The 22,263-nt window shown below is 41.8% G+C and overlaps 1 protein-coding gene across 3 annotated transcripts in view; it reads right to left on the bottom strand.

Annotated features, from left to right (window-relative positions):
• The window catches only part of cgnb (cingulin b), a 153,642-nt gene that overhangs the window by 10,342 nt on the left and 121,037 nt on the right, over positions 1 to 22,263 (bottom strand). For all 3 annotated transcript variants that reach the window (XM_073061089.1, XM_073061091.1, XM_073061090.1), the window contains exons 18-21: positions 12,882 to 12,965; positions 9,910 to 10,028; positions 1,654 to 1,762; positions 759 to 922 (exon numbers count right to left, since the gene is read on the bottom strand). In XM_073061089.1, coding sequence (XP_072917190.1) covers positions 759 to 922; positions 1,654 to 1,762; positions 9,910 to 10,028; positions 12,882 to 12,965 — 476 coding nt within the window. The remainder of the gene's footprint in view (positions 1 to 758; positions 923 to 1,653; positions 1,763 to 9,909; positions 10,029 to 12,881; positions 12,966 to 22,263) is intronic.

Raw genomic sequence — 22,263 nt, 5'->3', positions numbered from 1 at the left:
AAACATCCCCAATGGTATAAATTCCACAGATTCACCACCCACTGGCTAAAGAACTTCCTCCTTATCTCTGTTCTAAAGGGATATCTGAGGCTGTGCCCTCTGGTCCTAAAATTTCCCATTATTGGAAACATCCTCTATACATCCACTCTATCCGGACCTTTAAATAATTAATAGGTTTCACTGAGAACTCCCCTCCTTCTGAATTCCAGCAAGTACAGGCCCAGACCCAAACACACCTCATACAGTAACCCTTTCACTTCCAGGATAATTTCTTGTAAACCTCCTTTGGATCCTCTCTAATTCACTCCTTTTCTTAGATATGGGGCTTGAAATTTCTCAACTTTATCTAATCATTAAGTCACATATTAGCTGAAAGGAAGTAATTAAATTTTAAAGCTCTCATTACATTCCCAAACTGTTCAATAATTTAACAATTTCTTTCCTTTCCACACACAAAAGGGCATCTTATTTTATAGCAAGTCAGTATATCGCTATACTTTCCTTTCCTAAGCTGCAGATATCAAGCATATGGGTTGAAAGAGATATTCACTGTCTATTCACCTCTCAGGATCACAAAGTGAGGAATGCCTTATTTGCCACCTCTTCCCTTCCTCGACAATCTAATTAATCCAAGCTGTGCCACTGTAACCTCTTGATTCAACGCTGTTTAAGTGGCTGACTCCTATATCACTCTCTACTGTGTACTCAGTTGCATTAGTATGAAAAGCATTTCAAGTTTTGCCCCGAGGCTGCCTTACCAGACGTCTTTTTCCAAGGACTTAATCCGACTTTGTAGTTGCTCATTGGCCTCGTGTACTTCCTCCAGCTCCCGCAGACTTTTCTTCCGTGCAGTTTCCAACCTCTCAATTTCCTCCTCAGCTTCGTCCACTTGTCGCTTCAGGGCTTTCACTCGCAAGGTCAGCTGTATGAGGGGGAAAAAGGGAAAAGGGTCGTAAATGACAATAAGTAACTTACTGCAAAATTAAAAACTACTTAACCAGCCTCCTATTTGCAATTATTTGTGCCTGCCCAAATATTTCTCCTGTTAACAACACCACACACAAAATGCTGGTGGAATGCAGCAGGCCAGGCAGCATCTATAGGGAGAAGCACTGTTGACATTTCGGGCCGAGACCCTTCGTCAGGACTAACTGAAAGGGAAACCGAAACTCGTGTTGTTGTTTGAATTTCCAGCATCTGCAGATTTCCTCGCATTTCTCCTGTTGGCCATGTATACTCAAACTATATTCTGTGAACTACAATAAGACAGATCCTCCCCATGGAATGTCTGGGTTTCCTCTAGGTGTTCCAGTTTCCACCCACAGTCCAAAGATGTACCGTTTGGTAGAGTAACTGGTCATTGCAAGCTATCTCATAACCAGGTTAGGTTTGAATCTAGGGGGTTGCTGGGATGGCATGGCTTGAAGATCTCAGGGAAATGTAGCAGAATGAAACTCAAGGGAATGCTGGGAGAGCTGACCTGTATCAATGGGCCAAATAGTTTCTATGCCTTATAAATTATGAATAGTGAAAAGATTGTTCTATAGGAATTCAGAAGAGACTATGTGGCAGAACAGGTTCCTTCAGTACTGCAAGGATTGTATGATCTTTCACTCTACTAGAAACAACTCCATCTCCTTCCAAAGAGCATACCTGGTCCTTCTCATCGGAGACATGCTGCCTTTCATCATCAAGCTGAATGGTCAGTTCCTTTACCTTCCTCTCCAGTTTGCGATTCGACGCTTGCAGAATGCTTCGCTCCCTGTTAACACCAGGTGGACAGAGATGGGAGACCATTGAGGAAAAAGATCATTTGCAAGTCATCTTACTATCAGGTTCTTATTGAAAATAGATTTAAAAATTTCTGTGCAAGATTATTTTATAATAGCAAACCTATCACAAGTGCCCTGAAATACTTTTAAAATTTAAAGTTCAAGGTAAATTTACTATCAAAATACATGTGTGTAATCACATACTATACTGAGATTCATTTTCCTGTGGGCAATCACAATAGAACAAATAAATACAACAGAATCAATGAAAAATTACACACAAAGACAGATATGCAACCGATGAGCAAATACAAAAAGAAACACATTAAAAAAAAGAATAAATAAATAAATAATACTGAGAACATGAACTTGAAACTGAGTCCATAAGTTGTGTTTGGAGCTGTGGTGAGTGAAGTTATCCACACTAGTTCAGAAGCCTGATGGTTGAAGGCTAATACTTTTACATAGAAACATGGCAGCTATTTCACACTGTGAAGTTTTAATATTTGTAATTTATCCAATGTTAATTTAGTTCCATCTCTATTTCCTGCTGCCTTGGGAAAGCCGCTAACATAATTAAGGACTTGTCCCACCTAGAACATTCTCTTTTCTCCACTCTCTCATCAGGGAGAAGATACAAAAGCTTGAGAGCATGAACCATTAGACTCAAGGACAGCATCGATCCCACTGTTAACAGACTCGCATATGCTAAGGGATGAACTTTTGATCTTCAAATCTATCTCATCATGAAATAGCACTTTCATTGTGACTGTAACAATATATTCTGCAGTTTTCTTTTTACTACCTTGATGTACAAAGTAAATGTTATGAAAGTACATACATCTCACCACATAAAACCGAAGTTCATTTTCTTGTGGGCATAGTCAACAACTCCATAGAATAGTAACTACAATAGAATCAAGGAACAACCCCAAACTAGAGATTTTAATCAGAGTGCAGAAGACAAACTGTATATGGCATGCAAAACAAACTTTGTCCTGTATCTCAGTACATATGACAATTATAATACATATCAATATCAGCATTAGTACTGCTAGAGTAGAAGAAAGTGCTTGATCTGCTCATTTTGTAATCCAGAAGTCAAGACTGAGGCATTGAACTTAGTCTTGGAATCATAGAACACTACAGCACAGAACCAAGCCCTCTGGCCCATCCACTCCATGGCAAACTAAAGTGTCTAGTCCCATGGACCTTAGCCCTCCACACTCTACCCATCCATGCACACAGTCATATGGAAGTACAGCACAGAAATAGGCCCTTTGGGCCATCTGGTCCATGTTAAAACCATTCCCTCCCTTTTAATTTATTTTTTATTTATTGCTCAGCATAACAAAACTTTCAATTTCCAGATACATTTACATTTCTTCCCCTCACAGATATCAGCTAGCAGAAAACTTCCATCAAAATACAGACATCACCACAACATCCTATACAAAAGCCCTCATTAGTATAGCAGACAGGTTTACATCTACATACTGCAGAAAAGGTTGCCATGTTTTATGAAAACTATTCGTTTTGGTGTATACCATACATGTCAAAAAGTCCAAAGGAATGTATTCCATGATTAACTTACGCCAACCAAAAAGTCCAGGGGCCTTATCGGATACCCAACAAAGTAAAATGTTCTTCCTCGCACCAAAAGTCAGGAAGTTAAAAAGTTTTCTCTGATGTGGATTAATAATACGACTGCTGGGTAAGCCTAAGAGAAAAGACACTGGGTCCAGTTCAAGCACCCTCTTCGGAATCTTTTCCATTTCACCCAAAATATCACTCCAGTATGCCTGAAGTTTGGGACAAGTCCAAAAACAATGGGTGAAAATTCCAGTATTTACTTTACATTTAGAACACATTGGAGAAACCCGAATTAAATTTCGAAAGACGATCTGGAGTCAGATGGGCTCTATGCAGAATTTTGAGTTGAAATGCTTTAGTTCTATTACAAACTGAAATTTTCTTTGCATTATCACAGATGTCTTCCCATGTTTCAGCTGTAATTTCTACTCCCAGCTCTTCCTTCCAGACCCTTCCCAGCTGCTCAGCCTCTCCACAAGAACATTCCCTCAGGATGCTGTAAAAAGTACTAATGGAGACTTCACCCTTAGAACAAAACACCCTCTTTTCCATGTCAGAACTATAGAAATCAGTTAACGATGATGTTTTTTCTGTATATAATCTCTTATCTGAAAGAAACGAAAAAGATCCTTGTTGGGTATGTTAAATTTCTGTACTATTTGACTAAAATACATCATCGTTCCTTCATCAAACAAATCTTCTAGTTAGAAAATACCCTTAGAAATCCAAAGTTTAAATCCAGAATCCATTATGCCAGGTTGAAAATCTGGGTTGCCGGCTATTGCAGTGAAGGGTGATATTTTTGCTGCGTTGCCCTCAATTTGTCGCACTGCCATCCAAGCCCTGACTGTATTAATTGTTATTGGATTGCGACAATATTCCTCAACTAGTTTCATCTTATTGAGGATTAATAAGAGAGCATTTTGCTTGTGAAGCTTCAATGTCCAACCAAATTGAGGAGGGGTCCCTGCAAACCCAGTCAACCACACAAGATAAAAATGAACTTAATTGATATTTTTTGATGTCTGGAAAATCCAGACCCCCTAGACTACTGGGAAGCTATAACTTAGACATTTTAATACAGGGTCTTTTATTGTTCCAGATGAAACTGTGTTAAGTTGGCTTTGAACAACTGATCAAACATAGGTGTGATAAATATGCCTAAGTAAACAAAACCTGTCTGCGACCATTTAAAGGGGAAAACACCGAGTTTCAGCCTGCTGCAGATTCCCCAGAGGCATAGCCTCTGATTTAGTAAAGCTGATTTTATAACCTGAAAAGGCGCTAAATGAATTGATCATTGTTTAAGGTGGTGCACGGATATAGCAGGGTTTGATAAGAAAATTAGAACATCATCCACGTACAATGTAATTTTATGTGACTTTAGTCCTATGTCTGGAGCAGATATTTTGGGGTCTCGCTGAATAGCTCAGCCAATGGCTCGATCACTAGTGTGAAAAGTAGAGGTGATAAAGGGCAGCCTTGCCGGCTACCCCTCCGAATACTAAGAACATCCGACCTAATACCATTAGTGAATGTTAAAACCATTTAAACTGCCTACTACCAAGGACCTGCAGTGCGACCATTGCCCTCCAAACACCACACTATCCATGTATCTATCCAAACTTCTCTTAAATGTTGAAATTGAGCTCACAGGTATCACTTGTGCTGGCAGATCATTCCACAATCTCACCACGCTCTGAGTGAAAAGGTTTCTCATCTTTCCTTTAAACTTCTCACCTGTCACCCTTAACCCATGATCTCTGGTTGTAGCCCCACCCAACCTCAGTGGGAAAAGCCTGCTCTATTACCGCTCATAATGGTGTATACCTCTATCCAATCTCCTCTCAATCTGCACTCTGAAGAATGTAGTCCTAACCTATTCAATCTTTGCTTTTAACTCAGGTCCTCCAGACCAAGCAATATCCTTATAAATTTTCCCTGTACTCTTTTTAACCTTGTTTGCATCTTTCCTGTCGGTAGGTGGCCAAAACTGCACACAATACTCCAAATGAGGCCTCACCAACATCTTATACAACTTCAACATAACATCTCATCTCCTGTACTCAATACATAGATTTACAAAGGCCAATGTGCCAAAAGCTTTCTGATGCACCATCAATAACTCTCGGAGACGTGAGGCGAGATATAGGCTCTTATTGGCTGGAAGAAAGAACAAGCAGCAAATGACCACCACACGATTGGGCTGTATCTCCAATCGCCTTTATACCGGGGTCCGTGGGTGGAGCCACAGGAGCAGTCAGCGGGGGGGGGGGGGGGGGGGGGGCGTGTCCAGACAGGTATATGAAGTTCACCACACTTTCTTTATGATCATTCCTACCTGTGACACCACTTTCAACGAATTATGGACTTGTATTCCCAGATCCCTTTGCTCTACCACACTCCTCAGTGCCCTACAGTTCACTGTGTATACCTACCCTGTTTGGTCCTACCAAAGTGCAAAACCCTGCACTTGTCTACATTAAATTCCATCTGCTATTTTGCAGCCCTTTTTCTTGGCTGATGCAGATCCCTTTGCAAGCCATGATAGTCTTCTTCACTGTCCACTACAACCCCCATCTTGGTGACATATGCAAATTTGCTGATCCAGTAAACCACATCATCATCCAGATTTCTACTAGTCCTGAATGTCAAGCAACTGAACCTTCTTCACCAGCCTCCCATGTGGGATCTTGTCAAATGTAGAAATGTAGTCCATGTAGAAAACATCCACTGCCTTGCCTTAATCCACTTCCCTGGTAATTGCCTCAAAAAACTCTACCATGCATGAAGCCATATTGACTATCCTTAATCAGTCCATGTCCATCCAATATCTGGTCCTTTAGAATACCTTCCAATTACAACTGATGACAGACTCACCAGCCTATTATTTTCTGGTTAATGTTTAGAGCCATTTTTAAAGGGCAGAACAATTTTGGCTATCCTCTAATCCTCTGGTACCTCCCCTGTCGCTAATGATGATTTAAATATTCAGCACTTGCCTCCCAAGGGAGGCCTTGGGTCAAGGGAACAGGCCCTGGGATTTATCCACCCTGATTTGCCTCATGGCAGCAAACGCCTCCTCCTCTGTAATCTGCCACTTTGCCTCACTGTGTCCATCTTCTGAGTAAATACAGACACAAAGAATTAATTTAAGATTTCCCCCACCTGTTTTGGCTTTACACATGGATTACTATTCTGGTCTTCTAGAGGACCAATTTTGTCCCTTGCAATCCTTTTGCTCTTAATATATCTGTAGAATCCCCTAGGATTCTCCCTTACCTTGTCTGCTACAGGAACGTCATGCCTTCTTTTAGCCCTCCTGATTTCTTTCTTAAATGTTTTCTTACATTTCTTATACTCCATTAGTATCTATACCTGCTATGTTCCTCCTTTTTCTTTTAAGCAGGGCCTCTACGTCTCTTGAAAACCAAGGGTCCCTACACTTACTATCCTTCCATTTTATTCTGACAGGCAAATACAAGCTTTGTACTCTCAAAATTTTGTTTTTAAAGGCCTCCAACTTACCAAGTACACTTTTGCCAGAAAACAGCCTGTTCCATTCCATACTTGCCAGATCATTTCTGATACTATCTCGCAAGTTAGAATCTCAACCAGCAGACCAGACCCATCTCTTTGCATATTTACTTTGAAACTAATGGCATTGTGGTCACTGAATGCCAAGTGCAAACTCCTGTTACCTGTCTCATTCCCCTATAGCAGATCCAGTAGTACCACACCCTCTCATTGGGACTTCTACCAACTTTCCTAAACACATCTAACAAACTCTGACCCATCTAGTCCTCTTACAGTATGGGATTCCCAGTCAGTATGTGGGAAGTTATCGTCTTATGTTTCTTGCAACAGTCTGTGATCTCTTTATTAATTTGTTCCTCTACATTTGTTAGGTGGTCACCACTCCCTGATTGAAGAGGTTCCCACTCAAGTTTTCCTTAAACCTTTCACCATTAACTTGACCTCTAGTTCTAGTCTTACCAAACCTCAGTGGGAAAGGCCTGCATTTACCCTATCTATATTGCTCACAATTTTGTATCTAAAATTACAAAACTTGATGGTTACAATTGTTTATTAAGTATTACATTATATTTTATTAATATATTAAATATATTAAGAATGAAGAGCAAAGAAAATGGCAAATACTACAAACTAGCTCAGACTAAAAAGTTAACAAGACATTCCATGATAACAAATAACATAGATCTATAAAAATTTGCAAGAGTCTTGTTGAGAAATAACAAATCTCCTTGAACTCCTAGCAGAGCTGATGTGCCTTCTTCGTGATTGTGTCAATGTATTGGCCAGACAGATCCACCAATAAGTTGGCACCCAGGGACTTGAAGCTGCTCACCTGTTCGACCACTGACCCTTCAATGAGGACTGATGTTTCATGAAGTCCACAATTATTCCTTGGTCTTTTTGATAGAATGTGAGGTTGTTGTTGTGTCATCACTCAACCAGCCAATCCATCTCACTTCTGAATGCTTCCCTTGTCAGCATCTGAGACTTTACAACAGCGTGCATGTTTATAGATGGCACTTGAATTATGCTTAGCCACACAGTTGCTTACTGAGTGTGGTTTCCCAATGAGGATGTCGAGGATCCAGTTGCAGAGGGAGGTTTAGCAGCTTGGTGATTAATACTGAGAGGATGATATTGAACACTGAGCTTGATAAGAGCACAAACAAGGATGTTGACGTGAAGCAAATGGAATGGATCTGCAATATTTGTGCAAACTCTTCCTAAACAGTGCACACTAACTCTCTCACTTAGGACTGGTGGAGAGCACACATTACAGCATCAATAATTGGTCCAAAATAGTGTGCAGACTGTTTCATTAAGGGACATAGGCTATTTGGCCCATTGACTCCTCTACCATTCCATCATGGCTGATTTATTATCCCTCCCAATTCCATTCACCTGCCTGCTCCCCGTATGGGGCTTAGCCTGACAGAGGATTTCACTTCTCTAAATATCTGCTCTTCATTTGCAGCTTTATCAGGCTACTTAAAGGAGGGAATGTGCATACAAACACTGAGTAGCTCAGCCAGATAGCAGCCATACATAATATAATAAAGACATCACAATAGTTCTTTAATTCACCAGAATTTCTATCAATGGGTTCATGGGACTTGCTGAGAGAATTCCTTTGATGTTTTCCTACATTTCCATATAATCCCTTGGCTTTATTTCAGAAAGAATTGTTATAACAGGATTTGGTCGTTTGACCCAATGAGCCCCAATGGGTATTTTGCCAGAACAATCCAACTGGTCCTATTCCTGGTTGTCATGCAAATTCTTATCCAATTATTTTCTGAGTGTTACAACCCAGTTACAGATCTTAACTCACTGAATTGAAAGCTGTTCCTCAAGCTAGGTTTGATACTTTTACCCAACACTGGATTGACATTCTTTGGTTTTCAACTATTCCAAAGTAAATGTGTTATCAAAATACTTGTATGTCACCATATACTACACTGAGATTTATTTTCTTGCTGACATTGGTAGAACAAGAAATGCAATAGAATTAATGCAAAACTTCACACAAAGACTGACGAAACCAATATGCAAAAGATGATAAACTGCGCAAAAACAAAAAAAAAAAGCAAATAATGAATAAATAAATAACATTGACAGCCTGAAGTGTCCTTGAAAGTGAGTCCATAGATTGTGGAATCAGTTCAAAGCTGTGGTGAGTGGAGCTATTCACGTTGCTTCAAGACCCTGATGGTTGAGGGTTAATAACTGGTCCTGAACCTGGTGGTACCTCCTCCTTGATGGCAGCAGTGAGAAGAGAGCATGACCTGGTTGATGGAATTCCTCGATGTTGGATAATGATTTCTGGTGGCAGCACTCCTTGTAGTTGTGCTCAATGATGGGGAGGGCTTTGCTTATGATGGGCTGGGCTGTATCCACCATTTTTTGTATGCTTTCTATCCCTGGACATTGGTGAATTGCAACAATTGCTTTTTATCCCAGAGGTTTTCAAAGATTTTTGACACATGGCCACCCATTTCTGCTCTTGGGATTAGCTGGGAACAACAATTTCTTAGGTGGAACAGCAACATGTTCCTACACTGGAAATCTACTTACCTGGAGAAATGCTAAGGAATTTAAATTTAAATAATCAGATAAATTGGGAAAAAGAAGAAGGTTACCACCTGGAACTGAATCTGGAGCAACAATCCATCTGACAGGGGAGCAGCAGGTTGAGCAGCACAGATGCTTCTGGCCTGTGAAGTTCTTCCAGCAGATGATTAATGCTCTCAGTAAAACTCATTCAGCTCAGCAAGATTCTTTAAGAGTTAAATATGATGTCTTTAATTGGTCTGGGGTAGATGTGACTGCAGACCACAGAGATTTACTCTGGAAGTGGTTGCAGAAGGCCACACAGTCCAAGGTTATCACACATGGTAACTGATATTAAAATCTCCTCAACAGGAGTTCTGGTTAATGGAATGAATCTTCTCCTGCCTCAGGACTCATGGTGAACCTGGAATTGAACATTTCTTTTCAAAGCACGTACCTTTCCTCTAACTGCAACCGATCCTCCAGCTCTCTAATTCGAGATTCAAGCTGCGGTAAGTTAGCATTTGGTTTCAGATTGCCTTCGCTATTTGCCAGTCTGGTCCTCAGATCTTTGTTCTGCAAGACAAAGGAGAAATTCAATAGATGTATGACATCAGAGTCAAGACTAAGCACTGTCAGATGGTTGTTGCACCTCCACTGGGCCTCACCATTGAACCACTATCATGTACACCAGGGTACACAAATGTGGTCCAGCTCGTGCGGACACTAGAGATAAAGAGACATTATGGATTAACCATGTCATTTCTAGATCATACAATTATAAATCTAATAAATGGAACAGGATAACCTCAAATGAGACACATATCATTACCACTATGTCTGGAACACACCTTTCCCCAAAGCCCTAATACTCAAACACCAGAGATTCTGCAGATGTTGGAGATCCAAAGCAACAGTAAAAATGCTGGAGGAACTCAGAGGAATAAAGAGCCAACATTTTGGGCTGAGACCCTATCAGAACGCCTACTCGTACCCTAATACTCATCTCAAGTGCATTACTTGTATTTCCCTTGTAAAGCAATGCTGCTATAAAAGGTTTCTGAATGGTACCTCACTGTTTTGCATGACTTATTTTTTATATTTCTTATTGTAACTTATAGTAATTTTTAACACATTGCACTGCAAAACATGACATATGTCAATAATAACAATAAAGCTGATTCTGAGGTGTGATTCTATGTGGGTCCTGAATTTCTTTTCTGTGATTGCCTTTTAGATCTGTGTTCATCCAATATTGACATCTTGCACCATTCAAGACAGTTTATTGACATTTTGCAGTACGAGTGTAAAGGAGAACGAATTTCACAATAATTTCTAGACTTCTCTAGTGCCTTTAACACCATCCAGCCCAAGATCTTAAGGCACAAACTAACGGAGATGGGAGTAGACTCTCACATGGTGGATTGGATAGTGGACTACTTGACAGAGAGACCTCAGTATGTGCGGTTGGGAGACTGTAGGTCTGACACGGTGGTCAGCAGCACAGGAGTGCCGCAGGGGACCGTGCTCTCTCCGGTCCTGTTCACCCTGTACACATCAGACTTCCAATATAACTCGGAGTCCTGCCATGTGCAGAAGTTCGCTGATGACACGGCCATAGTGGGGTGTGTCAGGAATGGACAGGAGGAAGAGTATAGGAAACTGATACAGGACTTTGTGATATGGTGCAACTCAAACTACCTGCGTCTCAATATCACCAAGACCAAGGAGATGGTGGTGGACTTTAGGAGATCTAGGCCTCATATGGAGCCAGTGATCATTAATGGAGAATGTGTGGAGCAGGTTAAGACCTACAAGTATCTGGGAGTACAGTTAGACAAGAAGCTAGACTGGACTGCCAACACAGATGCCTTGTGCAGGAAGGCACAGAGTCGACTGTACTTCCTTAGAAGGTTGGCGTCATTCAATGTTTGTAGTGAGATGCTGAAGATGTTCTATAGGTCAGTTGTGGAGAGCGCCCTCTTCTTTGTGGTGGCGTGTTGGGGAGGCAGCATTAAGAAGAGGGACGCCTCACGTCTTAATAAGCTGGTAAGGAAGGCGGGCTCTGTTGTGGGCAAAGTACTGGAGAGTATAACATCGGTAGCAGAGCGAAGGGCGCTGAGTAGGCTACGGTCAATTATGGAAAACCCTGAACATCCTCTACATAGCACCATCCAGAGACAGAGAAGCAGTTTCAGCGACAGGTTGCTATCGATGCAATGCTCCTCAGACAGGATGAAGAGATCAATACTCCCCAATGCCATTCGGCTTTACAATTCAACCGCCAGGAGTAAGATATGTTAAAGTGCCGGGGTTAGGACTCAATGTATTTAAGTAAACTACTTAAGAACTTTTTAAAGCTATTATTAATGCTTTTTGAGAGGGTGTTTTTAGATGCATATCATATTTTTACTGAGTTAAGTATTGTATGTAATTAGTTTTGCTATAACAAGTGTATGGGACATTGGAAAAAAAGTTGAATTTCCCCATGGGGATGAATAAAGTATCTATCTATCTATCTATCTATACATCAGTGATATTAAACCCGATTCTGGTAACAAAATGATCATTACTCTGAATCTGATACATAATAAAAAACACAATAAGCAAAAATTAAAGCAATCCTATAAAACAATGCACAAGTAACTGTTATATACATACTGATTGTATGTGTATAAAGTGACGTTAGGTGACGTGTAGTAGTGGTGAGGGGTAATGGTGGGCATGTTGAATAGTCTGATGGCCCTGACGTGGAGGCTGTGTGGTGTCTTACCTGATGGGAGTGGGACAAACAGTCCATAGGCAGGGTGCATGGGATCCTTCATAAAATTGCTGACTGTGAAAACCCTATTGCTTCTCCCATACCCTAAGTTCCAGGCTAAGTCCTACCTGCGTGCTGCTGGATTCCATGCTGGATTGGGGGGGTTAGCCACGTCCACTAGTGCTGCTCTCCAGTGTTTACTCAGTGTAAAACAAGCTAGATCATGTTTCTCTGCTGCTGCACTTGTGCAAGATGAGGAACTGCTACGAGCTTGTGCTTGCAGAAACGTGGCTCCAGGACAATATCCATGCACTATGAATCCACAGGCTATGACACTCATGGACTAGGGCTATATTCTAATTTTTTAAATTGGTTTTGTAACTGTATGTTTTTCTGCTATCATAATTATATGTGCTATATGTGCCTTGTGCTGTGTGTGACTGTTGGTACTGTACTTAGCACCTTGACCCTGGGAGAATGCTGTTTCATTTGGCCCTATTCATGTGTATGGTTGAGTAACAATTAAACTTGAATTTGAAGCTGCAATTGTCTCTGCAAGCCCATCAACCTTCTTTAACACCTCTGAACAAACTTAGGGTGGAACAGTTTCGCAAAGCTCCATAACATTAAAAACGTTGTGCAAACTGAAGTTAATCGTTCCCACATACCTGTCTCTCCAAAGAAATTTTGTCACATTCCAGATCCTGCCTTGCAGCTCTTTCTTGCATCAGTTCACTTCTCAATTGCTCAATCTGTTAAAGACAAAAGGGAAGAAATTAATAAAGTGAGCCACACCTCCATAACTAGATCCCTGTTCTGAGACACTTTGTTCTATAAGTTCCATCATAAGAAAGGAGTACCAGGGACAGAGAAAATGATTCAAGGACAAACTCAAAGTTTCCTTGAAGAAGGCAGCACAGTAGCATAGCATTAGCATAATGCTATTAAAGTGCCAGTGACCAGAGTTCAATTCCACTGTTGTCTGCAAGGAGTTTGCACGTTCTTCCTGTGGGTTTCCTCCGGGTGCTCTTGTTTTCTCTTACATTCCAAATACAAACGGGTTAGCAGGTTAATTGGTCACATGGGTGTAACTGAGCAGCGCGGGCTCATTGGGAGTCTCTCTAAATGAAATAAACATAGCCGTAGATCTTCCTACTTCGGTATTGGTGTGCAAAGGAGAGAGTGACAGGAAGGGATTAACCATTAATTCCCTGCCATAGAGTGCATAGCTACGAGGCATTTGACAAGGATGACATCAGGTATGATCTCATTGCCTATTAGTCTGTCTGTTAAATTTCTCTAAATTACTGCAGTAATTGGTATGTGATACTCAAGCTGAGAGAAGCAGGTGAGATGAGCCCCTCCCTCGCATGATGATGAAAACACATGGCATAATAACGTAGGCCACTATGAACTGCAAACAAATCCATCTGACACGCATCAAGTCTTTACTTGCTTATACGCTGAGTCAACATGATGTACAAAAGGCCCAATGACGATAACACTCAATCGAGGTCTTTTCAAAAAGCACTATATTATTCATCAGACTTGAAGTTATACACACACACATTCGGCAAATATTTCCATTCGGACATCAAATTACCATGACACAATCACTATACATCTGTAGACAAACTGAGCTGCCCTCATTTTAAGGGTCAGTACACGGAGTCCATTTTAATGCTGAAGAGAGTCTTACCAAGCACAGGATTCTGATTCTGAGGCCTCCATTGGTCAGAGTTGACCATGGATATTGCGTCCTAGCTGTCTAGATATGTAGGCCTGGGCAGTATGATATGGAGAGCAAGCTGTTGCCTGTAGCAAGCTCCTGCTCCCCATGCAACTGATGAATGCAAAGAAATGGCAGAAACTGATAACAGTTTGGTACCAGCAGAGCCACAGGAGTTGCCAGTCAGCATTGAACGCAATATAGGCTGCCTTAGGGACTCCAGCTCTGAATTTTTCCCTTGGGTTTACTCCGGAAGCCTTCCCCAGAGTGGGTGGAGCCACAAGGCAGCAGAGGTTTGAGATCAGAGCTTTCCTTCTCCTACATGAGCAGCCAACCACGGCTAATGAGCCCCACGGCTGAAGTGACTGGTTTTAAGCCGCCAGGAATATGCCTTTATATCTTCTCCCATCAGCAGAAACGGTTCTGCTAGACTTGGTAGCTAAGCCACACATGAAGGCCAGGAGCTGGACTTGGTTGTTAGAGGCTAGTTGAGTTGTATGCCATTTGGAACATTTAATAGGTAGTGGGAGCGTGTCCCCATTATCACCCCTGGCTATAACAAACTTAAGGAACCTTAAGCTCAGAACCATTGAGTACTGCAGTTTAAGAAGCCCAACTGGCCTGTGACATCGGTACAACTCTCACAGAACGATGCAATTAGAGAAATTCTCCAGGTTCTTCCACATAATATTTTTAAAGTACTTATCAAGGTTCTTCTCAAACGACCTGTCCAGCTCCTGGCCTTCACGTGTGGCTTAGCTATGAAGCCCAGCTGAACTGTTTCTATTGATAGGAGAAGGGGCAGAAGCAGGTCACTGGCACCATAAAACCAGTTGCTTCAGGCAGATGGGGCTCATCACCTGTGGTTGGCAGCTTATCAAGGAGAAGGAAAACTCTGATCTCACACATCCGCTGCCTTGCAGCTGTACCCTCTCATGGGGAAGTCTTCGCGGCAAACGCTGAGGGAAAAATCCAGAGCTGGAGTCCCTACGTTGAGTTCAATGATGACTAGCAACTCCTGCGATGCCACTAATGCCAGAATATTTCGCTCTCTGCTGATCCTTTGGATTCATCAGCTGTGTGGACAGGGAAAACATGCTGCATGGGCAACAGCTTGTTCCCTATAATCATACCGCCCTGGCTTACATAGACAGCTTGGATGCAACAGCCCTGATCAATGGAGGGTTGTGTGTGTGTGTGTCTGTGTGTATTGTAATTTATAGTTTTAAAATTATGTATTACACTGTACTGTTGCTGCAAAACAACAAATTACATGATATATACCGGTGATATTAAACCAGATTCAGATTCTAAATCCATGGCCCTCTGCCAATGGAAACCGTTTTCTTTAAGAAAAGATGAACGTGGCAGTTCTGGTGACGTCATCGTCGAGAATGGCAGCTTAAGTCACTAGCTCCTCCGGAAAAACGCGTATTAAGCCCCGTTATCCCATCAAATATAATATTTTTTGAAAAATATTTGAACTGAAAAGAGGGGCAAGAATGGGGAGAAGAAATGGAAATTAAAAAAAGCGACACTGTGGAGCCTGCATCTGAGAGGAGTGCAGAGAGCGGCTCTCCGACCTAACCGCGTGCCAGCGAGGTGGCTGCTGGGCCTCGTTCAGGCAAAGTGGCGAATATCTTCGAAATCCTGAAAGAAATAATGGAGGTCCAGAAAGATATGAAGCAGCAGCTCCGTGATATTAAGGCAGAGCTCGCCAGCGTTAATCAAAAAATAGCGGTGGCAGAGACTCGCATTGAGAAGATGGAAGATCGCATTCAAAATGTGGAACGGATACTGAGCAAGACAATAAAAATAATACATCACCAAGAAGGTAAACTGCTTGACCTGGAGGGAAGATCACGGCGGAAAAATATCAGAATCTACAACGTTCCCGAAGGAGCGGAGGGCTCGTCTATGACGGGAGTTTGTTGAAAAGTTACTGTGGGATGTGCTGGATCTTCCCTCGGTTATGGAGTTGGAAATCGAGAGAGCCCACCGTTCCGAAACCTACCCAGGATAGAAAGCCACGCTCAATAATAATTAAATTCCTGCGGTACAGCACCAAGGCGCAGATTCTACAAAGGGCCTGGGGTAAGAAGAGAGTGTTTTACGATGATAAATTAATATATTTCGACCAAGATTACCCCCCCCCCCCGCGGTCCTGCAGAAACGCAAAGAATACTCTGAAGTAAAGCGAGTACTAAAGCAAAACAAGATTAGATTTCAAACTCCGTACCCTGCTAAACTTTGAGTGTTTTATGACAATGGGACGTGGTTGTACCAGAGGGTTGCCCATTAGTGTCACCAAAACGAGGGAAAGCCTGACTGAGGAATTATCCCGCTCCGCTTGGGAAATAGTGCGAGAATTGAGAAGGCAGGAGACTGGAGAAGGCTGAGAGAAATATATCAGGAAGAGACCGGGAGTTTCCCAAAGACAGTCCTCACCCCCTTCAGAACAGCCATAAGGTTTGGCTAACTTTAAAAATGTTGAGAAGCTAAATGGAAGCAAAAGTACATGGTGATATACCTATCTCGAGAAATACTTATTATAATGTGGATTTTATATTACCTAGTTGTTATTCTTTATTCTCTAACTTACTCCTTTTCCCCCACCAAAATGAGAATATATGTGTATGTATGTATGTATGTATGTGTGTATGTGTGTGTGTATATGTATGTATGTGTGTATAGGAGTACACAGGGAAATCTTTTCTGTGTAATGGATTTGTTCACTGACTTTTATGAATACTGCATTGGGGGCCCTCAACTCACAAGTAGGAGGGTTTATCCCCCACAGCTAGACATTTCCTCTAGCTCAACGCAGGGTCATCTACTAGTGACCTCAGCCTTGGAAACTATCAGCCATGATCTTATTGGTAAATTGCTAAATTGGTTTATCATTTTTACTTGCATCAGCATAGTGAAAAACATGTCTTTCATATTGTTCATACAGATCTATTCATTACTATAATGTACGCTCATGCACTTTATGAGGAGGAATAAAAATGCAGACTACATTCTAAATGTGGAAAGAAATCAAAGGTGCAAAGGGACTTGGGATTCCTTGTGCAGGATTCCCTAAAGGTTAATTTATAGGTTGTGTCAGTAGTAAGGAAAGCAACTGCAATGTCAGCATTCATTGTGAGAATATAAAAGCAAAGGTACAATGCTGAGGCTTTATAAGGCCACATTTAGAGCATTGTAAGTAGTTATTTAAGGATAGATGTGTCAGCTTTGGAGAGAGAGTCCAGAGGAGGTTTATGAGAGGCATTTATGAAAGCACGAGGAGTGTTCAATGGCTCTGGGCCCGTATTTCCTGGAGTTTAAAGGAACAGGGATGAGGGTGGGGTGGGAGAAATCCCACTGAAACCTATTGAGTATTGAAAGGCCAAGATAGAGTGGATGTAGAGAGGATGGTTCCAGTCGTATGAGAGTCTAGGACCAGACGATACAGCCTCAGATGTCCCTTTAGAAAAAAGATGGAGGAATTTCTTTAGCCAAAGGGTGGTGACGCTGTTGAATTCATTGCCACAGATGGCTTTGTTTATTGGGTATATTTAAAGAGGAGTTTGATAGGTTCTTGATTAGGTCATAGGGAGAATGAGGCTGAGAGGGAAGAATAAATCAGCCATGATGGAATGGTGGAGCAGACTCCCATGTCTTATGGTCATTGAGGCAGTACAAGGCAAAAACAATACTAAAATGCTGAATGAAGTGTCCCAGTTCCAGAGATAATGCAGTGCAGGTAGATAATAACAAGGATGGCTATAACAAGGTAGATTGTGAGGTCAAGAATCCACCTTATTTTACTAAGAGACTATAAGACTTTTATAGTCTTATAAGAGTGAGCTGGAAGCTGTCCTTATGCTTGGTGGCATATGCTTTCAGGCTCTTGTATCTTCTGCCCAAATGGAAGGGGTTGGGGATGCGAGGGAAGAGAGAATGCCCAGATTGCAAGGGGTCTTTGATTAAGCTGGCTGCTTGACTGAGACAGTGAGGAGTGTAGATGGAGTCCATGGAGGCGAGGTTGACTTCTATGATGTGCTGAGCTGTGTCCACAACTCTAATTTCTTGCTGTCTTAGGTGCAGCAGTTACCATACCACTCTATGATGAATCTGGATGTGGTGCATCAATAAACTTTGTGAGGGTCAAAAGAGATATGTTAACTTTCTTTATCTTCCTGAGGAAGCAGAGGTGCTGGTAAGCTCCCTTGGCCATGGTGTCTAGGTGGTTGGTAGACCTGTTGGTGAGCCTTATTCCTAGGAGCTTGAAGCTCTCAAGTTCAGCATTGTTGTAAACAGAAGCATGTGCTTTGCCCCCTTCCTGAAGTCAATGACCAGCAACTTCAAGGATTGTTGTCATGACACCATGTCACCAGGTTCTCCATCTCTTTCCTGTACTCCGACTCATTATTATTTGAGATACAGCCCACTAAAGTGGAATCTGAAAACCTGTAGATAGAGTTAGAACAGAAACTGGCCACACAGTGATGGGCCCCAAGGACACAACCTTGTGGGGCACCAGTGTTGAGAATAATTGTGGCAGAGGTGTTGTCACCTATTAAATAGTGGATTAGCCACATGGGGGTCTTGATGCTTTAATATTCACAAGAATGTTGCCAGGACTTGAGGACTCGAGTGAAAGAGAAAGGTTGAATTGGTTAGGACTTAATTCCCTGGAGTGTAGGAGAATGAGAGGAGATCTTGTAGAGGTATACAAAACTATGAGGGGTATAGATAGGGTGAATGCATACAGGCTTTCCTCCTCTCAGCATAGGTGAGACTAAATGTCATAAAACATAACAATACAGTTCAGGCAATTTGGCCTACAATGTTGTGCCAATCTTTTAACCTACTCTCTAAATAAATCTAACCTTTCCCTCCTGCACAGCCCTCAATTTTTGATCATCCATCTAAGAGTTTCTTAAATGCTCCTAATGTATCTGTCTCCACTAGCACCCATGGGCAGGGTGTTCCACATACTCACCACTCTCTTTGTTTAAAAAAAACTTCAAAGTGAAATGTTTAAGGGGGAGGTATGAGGGTTGAAGACATACATGGGTTCAATTATAACATTTAAGAGAAGTTTGGATAGGTACATGGATGAGGGGGGAAAAGGAGGGCTATGGCCTAGGTGCAGGTAGATGCAACTGGACAGAATAACAGGATGGGCTGAAGGATCTGTTGCGGTGCTGTAGTTCTCTATGACTCAGTACTTCATGTTCCTATGTAAACATACAAGTTTGCAAATTAGGAGCAGATCACTGGGTCTCTCTAATTTGTGCTGAAATTCAATAAAATCACAACTGATCCAATTGCACTTTTAACTCTACACGCCTGTCTTGCCCAGGCAATCTTTCATCCTATTGCTTATTAAGAACTTATCTCCTCCTGCCTCAAAGACAGCTTCCACCACCCTATTGGAAGAGAGCTTTGAAGGTTGATGGGCTTCAGAACATGAAAATTGACTCACCTTGGTCTTAAGTGGGTAATACCCTTGTTCCAGATTTTCCCACAATAGGAAATAGTCACCATATCCACCCTACCAATACTCTGCAAAATCTTTGACACTTCAATAAATTCCGCTCCCTCCCCCCATTGTAACTGTAGCAGATACTAGCCCAGACAACCCCAATAGGCGGACCGCGAGAACTAAACGTCTGGACCGCACCAACCCTTCGGCACTTATGTGAACACACCTGTCATAATAAAGCGTGCCCTGCTCTGATTTATTTTAACCTCATCCCACACCGTACACTTGACCTACACCCCCGTAGAGCGCACCACCTACTGCGCACTCTTTACGGTCCTCAACTAGTCAGCAGCATGCACCAGCTACCCGCCTGTCATCTAAGAAGCGAATTGTTACCAGCAGTAAGTCACAGACCCGGAACAAAGAACAACATGACCTGCGCGAAGAAGTGCCAAGTCGACCAGGAAAACCGTCAGTTCAAATCTGACTGGACTGATCAAGGTGATGGCACATGTTCTTTTTCTGTGTGACATCATGTCTCATTTAATCAACTTAATCTGCAATTACAAGGCAACAACCACACTATTGTGGACATGCACGAGGCGATTGAAGCTTTTCCCGTCAAAGCTGAACCTTTTGGAGAGAGACATTGACGGGAGAAAGCTGCACTTTCCACATCTGCGGGAGCATTGCGAGAAGAACGAAATGCAGGAGGATCCAGTGATGAAGGATTTCATGATGAGCCTGGCAGAAAACTTCAGGGAACGATTTGAAAGCTCCCCTAAACTCTCAGGTGACATCCTCCTCTTCCTGAGACAGCTGTTCTCCGTTTCTGCTGACGGCCAGTGGACTACAGAGGCCAAAGGGCTGGTGCCTTCTATAGATGAGGCAACTCTTCAGATGGAGGTCTTGGAAATGGGAACATCTGATTTGTTCAAAGCACAACACAAGGATGTTGGGGTGAGTGTCTTTTGGATCAACATGGTTCCTCAAGCTCAATTCAAAAACACGACAGCTATTGCAATGCTTCCCCTCCATGTACATATGTGAGTCATCATTTTCTTCAATGAACTCTATCAAGAACCAGGACAGAAACAGACTCTCCAATGCACATCTTGGCCAGTGCCTCAGGATTGCCACAACAGCATACAGGCCCGACATCAGAAGGGTTGCCTCATCCCGTCGCTGACACTTCTCTCACTGATTTGTGAGTAAATCAATTTATTTTTGTCCATTTGTCAATCTTTTTGTGGTATAATAATATTACAATAGTACTGATAATTTCATTTATAGTTACTTCATACTTCAAATACTACATAGCTTAATTAAAAAGAACAAATAGATTAAATGAGAGAACAGAAACAGTGGAAAAGGCAGCACTACTAAAACCCTTTGTGTGGAAGAGAAGTGGTGAAGACTACTGTGCGTGTGTGTACATGCACATGTATTTTAAGTCCCATATGAGTTCCCAATGTGACAGCTGACAGTTGTGATAGCTAGAGTCATAATTAAATGGTTGGTTTTGGACTTATTTTGCTTCAAGTGTGCATTTTTTTCTTGTGTGACCAACAACACAGGCTTTGAGAATCCCAGGCCTAAATTATTATTATTAATACTACTATTAATAATGTAATAGCAGCAACAACATCTGCCCATAAAACAACTTACTGGCACAATGAAAATAAACCCTGGACGTTTTGGCCCTTGGTTTGGCATGCTTGACATAATTTGGCCCTTGTGGAAAACTAATTGGGGAACTCTGTACTAGCCTGACTAGCTTTTCCTCAGAAGCCAACATTCCCATTCCAGGTAACAGCACACAAGTATGCATAATGAACTCAGGTTCGCCATTGCTTGTTCAGTATGCATAATAAATTTTCATTGGTTTCATTGTGACTACAGGTGGAGGTTAACATGCTAGGGGGAAAAAAGCATTTTCAACTTGAGACCCACAGTTATTGCAGGCTTATTTCACTGTTTATATGGATGAATCTCAATGCATAGATATACACACACACACACACACACACACACACACACATATATATATATATACAAACATACACAGTAACTCAAATAACCACGTGTTAAAACCATGGTGTATATAAGAGCATCTCTGAATGCTCTTGAAGTGAATGGTTACATTATTAGGTACTCCTGTACCTAATAAAGTGGCTTCTGAGTATACAAACAGTTAAGAAATGGACAACACAATGACCCCTCACAGCTGAAGTTCAATCATGATTTTGGGAACTGTGTGTGGAGTTTGCACATGTATGCTTCCTTCAGATGTTTCCTCTAGGATGAGTGGATCGGCTGGACACTGAGGTTAACTGACCACTGTAAATTGACCTTAATGTGTGTAGGTGAGTAGTAGAATATATAATGTTAAAGTGTATAATTGATTTATTATCATTCACAAGTACCAAGACACAGTGAAAAGCTTTTTTTTTGTAAAGTGCCATCCAAACAGATCATGACATACATAATCACTCTGAGGTAATACAAAGAAAACAGACTGCAGAATACAGCATTACAGTTACAGAGAAAGTACAGTGCAGTTAGACAATAAGGTGCAAGGGACTCGATGAGATAGATTGGGAGATGAAGAGTTCCTCTTTTAACGTACGATAGGTCCATGCTGCTTTCCTGAGGCGGTGGGAAGTATAGTCAGAAGCGATAGAGGGAAGACTGATTTGTATGATGGGCTGGGCTGTTCCTTGCAGTCTTGAGTATAGCAGTGATACCAAGCTGTGATGCGTCCAGATAGGATGCACTCTATGGTGCATCTTTTAAAAAAGAACTGGCGAGTCATGAGAGACATGCTGAATTTCCTTCACCCTTG

Source organism: Hemitrygon akajei, chromosome 11 (assembly GCF_048418815.1).
Source record: "Hemitrygon akajei chromosome 11, sHemAka1.3, whole genome shotgun sequence".
Lineage (NCBI taxonomy): Eukaryota > Metazoa > Chordata > Chondrichthyes > Myliobatiformes > Dasyatidae > Hemitrygon > Hemitrygon akajei.
The sequence above is the reverse complement of the archived record's forward strand: the minus strand, read 5'-3'. Positions and strand labels throughout refer to the sequence as shown.